General features: G+C 42.1%; 1 protein-coding gene across 1 annotated transcript in view; it reads left to right on the forward strand.

Moving 5' to 3' along the window:
• The window catches only part of ntrk2a (neurotrophic tyrosine kinase, receptor, type 2a), a 62,548-nt gene that overhangs the window by 54,142 nt on the left and 2,075 nt on the right, over positions 1 to 6,331 (forward strand). The window contains exons 16-18 of the mRNA XM_056592387.1: positions 1,076 to 1,248; positions 2,083 to 2,238; positions 3,337 to 3,421. Coding sequence (XP_056448362.1) covers positions 1,076 to 1,248; positions 2,083 to 2,238; positions 3,337 to 3,421 — 414 coding nt within the window. The remainder of the gene's footprint in view (positions 1 to 1,075; positions 1,249 to 2,082; positions 2,239 to 3,336; positions 3,422 to 6,331) is intronic.

Genomic DNA, 6,331 nt, shown 5'->3' on the forward strand with positions numbered 1-6,331 from the left:
TATTCTAAGCTTCCTCATCTTCAACCTCTTAATCCTCTAGACCTTGATCTGTAATCAGATCCATAGCTGTGCACTGTTCAGGGATACACACACACACACACACACACACACACACACACACACACACACACACACACACACACACACACACACACACACACACACACACACACACACACACACACACACATACACTTGCACACACGCTCGCACAGGCATGCACCAACACACATGCTCGCACTATAACACAGACGCAGACAGACGCAGACACACGTAAAAACACGTGCACACACACACACACACACACACACACACACACACACACACACACACACACACACACACACACACACACACACACACACACACACACACACTAAACACATTCAAGCCTGCACAAGGTGAATCACAAATGTATATCCATGACATATAGTGTAGGGAAGCAATAAAATATTCATGTAGGGCAAGTACAATTTTCAATATTTTTATCTTGAGACGTGAAATGAATAGGGTGGCGGTATCACGTTCATTTCCTGAAACTCGGCCGTTCTCGTCTGCAAACCGATGGTATGACAGAACCCTGAATCATATTTGGGACGGATTACTTTTTAAATAGACAAGGGAATATATTAACCATAAACACCATTGCACATTGTAATGACTCCCATCAATATTAAATAGCCCAATTTTCCGCCATTGTATAGTTGTAATCACATTCTTGTGTTTTTGTGAAATGTGGCGACAACTTTGAAACCTTAAAAATGCACCTTGTGGTTTCCATTCCCTGGCGGAATTGAAGCATTAAATTATAGCAACCCGGATGCTCATAGAGCAGAACTAGTATTTTGTCTTTAGGTATTGAGTAAGTGTTGTTATTCTCCTTTGATTAAAAAATATTTTGGTGTGTGTGCGTGTATGTGTTCCTGTGCGTGTGTGTGTGTGTGTTTGTGTGTATGTGTTAATGTGCATGTATCTGTTTGTGTGTGTGTTTGTGTGCATGTATCTCTGTGTGTGGGTGTGATGGTTCGTACGTGTGCATGTGCGCATGTGTGTGTGTGTCTGTGTGCGTGTACAGACTCTTAAAGAGGCCAGTGAAAACGCCAGGAAGGACTTCCACCGTGAGGCCGAGCTGCTGACCAACCTGCAGCACGAGCACATCGTGACGTTCTACGGCGTGTGCGTGGAGAGCGACCCCCTCATCATGGTGTTTGAGTACATGAAGCACGGAGACCTCAACAAGTTCCTCAGGTAGTGCCCGCCATTTTGTTTTTTTTAAAGTGGACCCGATTTTACCCTCATGTGTGATGTAAATGAGCAAACCATTCCTTAATCAACCCAATAGTGCCATCAGGCGTGGGTCTGCCACTCCAGTGCTCCGACTGGTAGGCTTGTGTGTCAATCATACATCTGGTCGGAGCCTATAAACATCACATGTATTGAGACTTAAAAACCTGTTGTGTTGATGTTTCAATGAGAGATAAGAAAGATCTACCACACCGATCTACATATAATTCTTCATGATAAATACAATTCAAATACTTATTTTTATCATCAACTGCTTTGCTTAATGTTTACGTTAAATTATTATTGCAAAATTTCCTCGTGGATAATATAAGATTGAATCAAGTGAATAGACAAATATCGTGTTTCATTTATATGGTGCTTTTGTTTGCCACATATGGCCTTGCAACCCCTCAACCAAGATCCCAGAGTTAACACATCTTGACCAGAAAATAATATTTGTCTATTTAGTCAACATCAAAAGTTTGACCTCCACTGATTTCAAACACATGTCATGAGCTGCATACATGAGTAGGGATCGAACCTGGTGTCTTTGTGTTTGGACTCAAACACCCTAGCCAATGTATGTCATGTAAGTTAAGCAGCATCAGATACACTTCCAGTCTCTGGAAGCATTGGAGAGAGTGTCTGTATGTTTTTTAGTTGTGTTTCTTATTTGTTTGTTGTTGTTGTTTTGTCTGTTGTACTGTCATGTATATGGACCTATATGAGTCTGAAATAAAGATAAATATATAATCCTTAATGTGCCATACCAATGCTCACCTGACCTCCCCCCCCCAGGGCCCACGGTCCGGACTCGGTGCTGATGTCGGAGGGCCTGACCAGCCGCCCCGTGGAGCTCACCCAGTCCCAGATGCTGCACATCGCTCAGCAGATAGCTGCAGGCATGGTGTACCTCGCCTCCCAGCACTTTGTACACCGAGACCTCGCCACCAGGTCAGCACATCATCACTATCATGGTTTATATCACTTTCATTATTATTATTATTATTATTTTATTTTATTTTTTTTACTTTGCTTTCATTTGCTTTTACTTATCTATTTTATTTCATTATTTCATAATATTGCATGACTAAGTTTCAATGTGAAGCACTTTGAGTCTGCCTCGTGTACGAAATATGCCACATAAATAAAGTTGCCTTGCCTTGCCTTATGATTGGAATCACTACTGTTTATAGTATTATTAGCACTAGTAGTAGTTATAGTACAATTAGTTTTATGTTATTGAAAGTAATATAATTACTTTGACTGTTATTGTTATAATCATTATTGGGCTATTCACTACTGTTTTATGTCTATACAGCTTTGTTTATTTTGTATTTTATTCTGGTTGTATTCTATTGTCCTGCAAAACACTTGGTAACCTGCTTTCAAAAGGGGCCATACAAAAAAAATAGTTATTATTATTTATATTATTAATAGTAGTAGTAATAATAGTAGTAGTAGTAGGAGAAGGAGGAGCATTAGTAGTAGAAATAGTGGTAGCGGGAGTAATAGGAGTAGTAGTAGTAAAAGTAGTTGGAGTAGTAATAGTAGTAATAGTGGTAGTAGTAGTTGCAGTAACTTTAGTCGTAGTGATAGAAGTAGGAGTAATCATTTTGGTAGTGTTAGTGGGAGTAGCAGAAGTAGTATTGGAATAAGTACCAGTTGTAGTGGTAATGGTAGAACTAGTTGAACTAGATGAGTATGACTTCTTTAACCTGCCATTTGACAGTTAATGTTCCTAATCTCATGCACTCTGCTGTACCTTGACCCTGGCACACACTATAAGCTCTTACATCACTCAAAACTTAGAGTGAACCCCTTAGCCAGACGTGCGTCCTTGAGTTCAACATTAATAATACTTAAGCATCTGTTGTCTTTAACATTGAAAATGTTGTTTAATTAGCATAAATTTGGGGGTGGAAATTGTATTTTGGTAAATGCTGGTTTACACTGCAAGTGTAAAGTTATTAAGATAAATGCAAAAAAGAATATCGGGATGTTAAAAAAGGTAAATTAACTAAACATATGTCAATCTGTTGTGTTTTGTAGGAACTGCCTAGTGGGAGAGAACCTGTTGGTAAAGATTGGAGATTTTGGTATGTCCAGGGATGTGTACAGCACGGACTACTACAGGGTAGGTGTATGTGTCAACCTCTTTTTTGGCCCCTTTCAAACCCCTCTCCTCATGCATGCCCCCCACCCTGCCTGCTTGGTCCCCGCATGTGCATGTGGAGATTGACTACAGGGAAGTCAGGATGAGTAGAATGCTAGCGATATGTTGAGATAAAATGTACTTTCTTAATCTCAGATGGGAAATTTGTGTAATTAATTCAAAAGATTATGAAACTGAGAAAACAAATATGAATATATACGAATATAAATGTATAAACACTGGGTGTTAATATTATATCACCAATAAAACGTGCTTACCTATGTGCAATATACTTTTTTACACAAATTATAATTTAATAACAAATAATTCTAGTAAACCATTGCTTCAAATGATTATGAGGTAAAATGCAATTTGTATAAATATCTGTATCTAATTGTCCTGATGGTGTTTGGGTCAGAAAATACTCTTTCCTTTATGGGCAAATCGATCCTACTTGAGTAAATTAAAAAGTAAATGTCTGAATTACGTTTTGAATAGTTTTGTATGTTACTGACACGGTGAAATCCGCTCAGATCCAAACAGGCCCATTGATTCTTAATTGCACGATAGTGAAAGGATCCTCCCTTGTGTATAAGTGTTACCATGCTCAGTATCAGATGTCTGTGTGTCTCTTAGTCTCTATTCAAATGGCCAATATCCCACAGGCCATGAAGTCAAATAAATATTCAAAAGAAAAGGCCATTCCGTTATTTACATTATTACTCAATCTGACACATTTTATTGAGACTAATTCATAATAAAAAAGAGGCTGTTACTGAAAGGTAAACATTTGTGTTGGAAGTGTACAGACGGGTGGGGAGGTAGTCAACCTGTGGTGTTTATTTACTGAAGGTCCATTCATCACACAGGAAGTGACTGTCAGCATGGCACATTCAACAGGGACAGCTTGTGTAACCAGGGCACTGGGATCTTTACACAAGCACATACTCATGCACATACACACACGCATGCCCGCACTCACACACATTCACACTCTCACAGGAGACCAACAAGACCTGGCCAAGGGCAATGAACCGTAGAAATGTGCTGGGACATTTACCAATATAGATGTTGGAGCATTACCGATTGCTGTTGTGTGTGCGTGTGCGTGTGCGTGCGTGTGTGTGTGTGTGTGTGTGTGTGTGTGTGTGTGTGTGTGTGTGTGTGTGCTAGGGTGTAGATGTGCATGGCTGTAGTATGGCCAAGGTGTGTGTGTGTGTGTGTGTTAATGTGCAAGGCTGAAATACATCCAAGGTTGCTGTCAGTGTGTGTGTGTGTGTGTGTCTGTGTGTATTTGTGTGTGTGTGTGTGTGTGTTTGTGTGTGTGTATGTGTCTTTGTGTGTTTGTTTATTCGTGCGTATGTGTGAGTCTGTGTGAGTCTGTGTCAGTCTTTGTGATTCTGTGTGTATGTGTGTGTGTGTTTGTGGTTGCAGTCAGGCCAAGGTCACGAGGTGCCAAGGAGCAGTTTTATCACCTGCACTGCAGTAAATCACCGGACAAAACGGCCAATATTCAATAATAATTGCTGATTGATTGTAACCATGGCCTCAGTGCCTCGCTGCTCTTCGCCCCGAACGGCTGATGGACGGCGACAGAAAATGGCCCCAAATAAATGGATGTAGAGAGGAGGCAGACGGTGAAGGACGCAAGAACAATCCGTGCCCTCCGTTCTCCATTAGTAATAATTACAATTACATTGACATAACAATAACCGCCTCTGTGGCGCTTTGATTCTGACGAATGGCTCTAGTGCCATGACGGTTTGTTGTTCGGGCACGATCCAAACGTTTCCGTTCGAACAACAACCGTGACTTCACGGTGACACAATCGCAAGTAGTAAATACAAACTCGCAAATAGAGCTTACTATTTCACTTGTGTCTGACCAGTATTTAACATGGATATCAACTGGCTTAGTAACGCTAATGTGTCTCATCGAGATTATTTTCGGTTTAATTATAGTTAGTGTTTAATTTTGCTACATTTCCTTTGTGTAATGATGCACATCACCATTCTCCCACCCCAACTCCCTGAACACACACACAGAAATACACACACAGACACAAACACACACACGCATGCCCCCCACACCTCTTGTTCAGTAGAACTAAGTATAGAGGCTGTAGCCATAGTGATAGGCGTCAGACATTTTCAGCGAGTTGTATCAACCCGGTTTTTTTTCTCTCAGGGAAAAGTAATCAAAAAGCATCTACTTAGTATGCCAGAGAGTGAGAGAGAATGAGAGAGAGAGAGAGAGAGAGAGAGAGAGAGAGAGAGAGAGAGAGAGAGAGCGAGGGACAGAGAGAGAGAGAGAGAGAGAGAGAGCGAGGGACAGAGAAAGAGCGGGAGAGAGAGGGTGGGGACAGAGAAAGAGAGAGAGCGAGAGAGAGAGAGGGAGAGAGAGAGAGAGTGAGGGAGAGAGAGAGAGGGAGAGAGAGAGAGAGAGAGAGAGAGAGAGAGAGAGAGAGAGAGAGAGAGAGAGAGAGAGAGGGGGGGGGGAGAGGGAGAGGGAGAGGGAGAGAGAGGGAGAGACAGAGAAAGAGCGGGAGAGAGAGAGAGAGAGGGAGAGAGGGAGAGAGAGAGGGAGAGAGAGAGAGAGAGAGAGAGAGAGAGAGAGAGAGAGAGAGAGAGAGGGGGGGGGGGGGGGAGAGGGAGAGAGAGGGAGAGACAGAGAAAGAGCGGGAGAGAGAGGGTGGAGAAAGAGAGGGACAGGGAGAAAGGGAGAAAGAGCGAGATAGAGAAAGACAGGGAGAGAGGGAGAGAGTCAGTGAGAGAGAGAGGGAGCGAGAGAGAGAGAGAGATATAGAGAGGGAGAGAGAGAGAGGGAGAGGGAGAGAGAGAGAGGGAGAGGGAGAGGGAGAGCTGGGAAGGGTTAAATAGCGAAGAACAATGG

The sequence above is a fragment of the Gadus chalcogrammus genome, chromosome 6, assembly GCF_026213295.1.
Source record: "Gadus chalcogrammus isolate NIFS_2021 chromosome 6, NIFS_Gcha_1.0, whole genome shotgun sequence".
NCBI lineage: Eukaryota > Metazoa > Chordata > Actinopteri > Gadiformes > Gadidae > Gadus > Gadus chalcogrammus.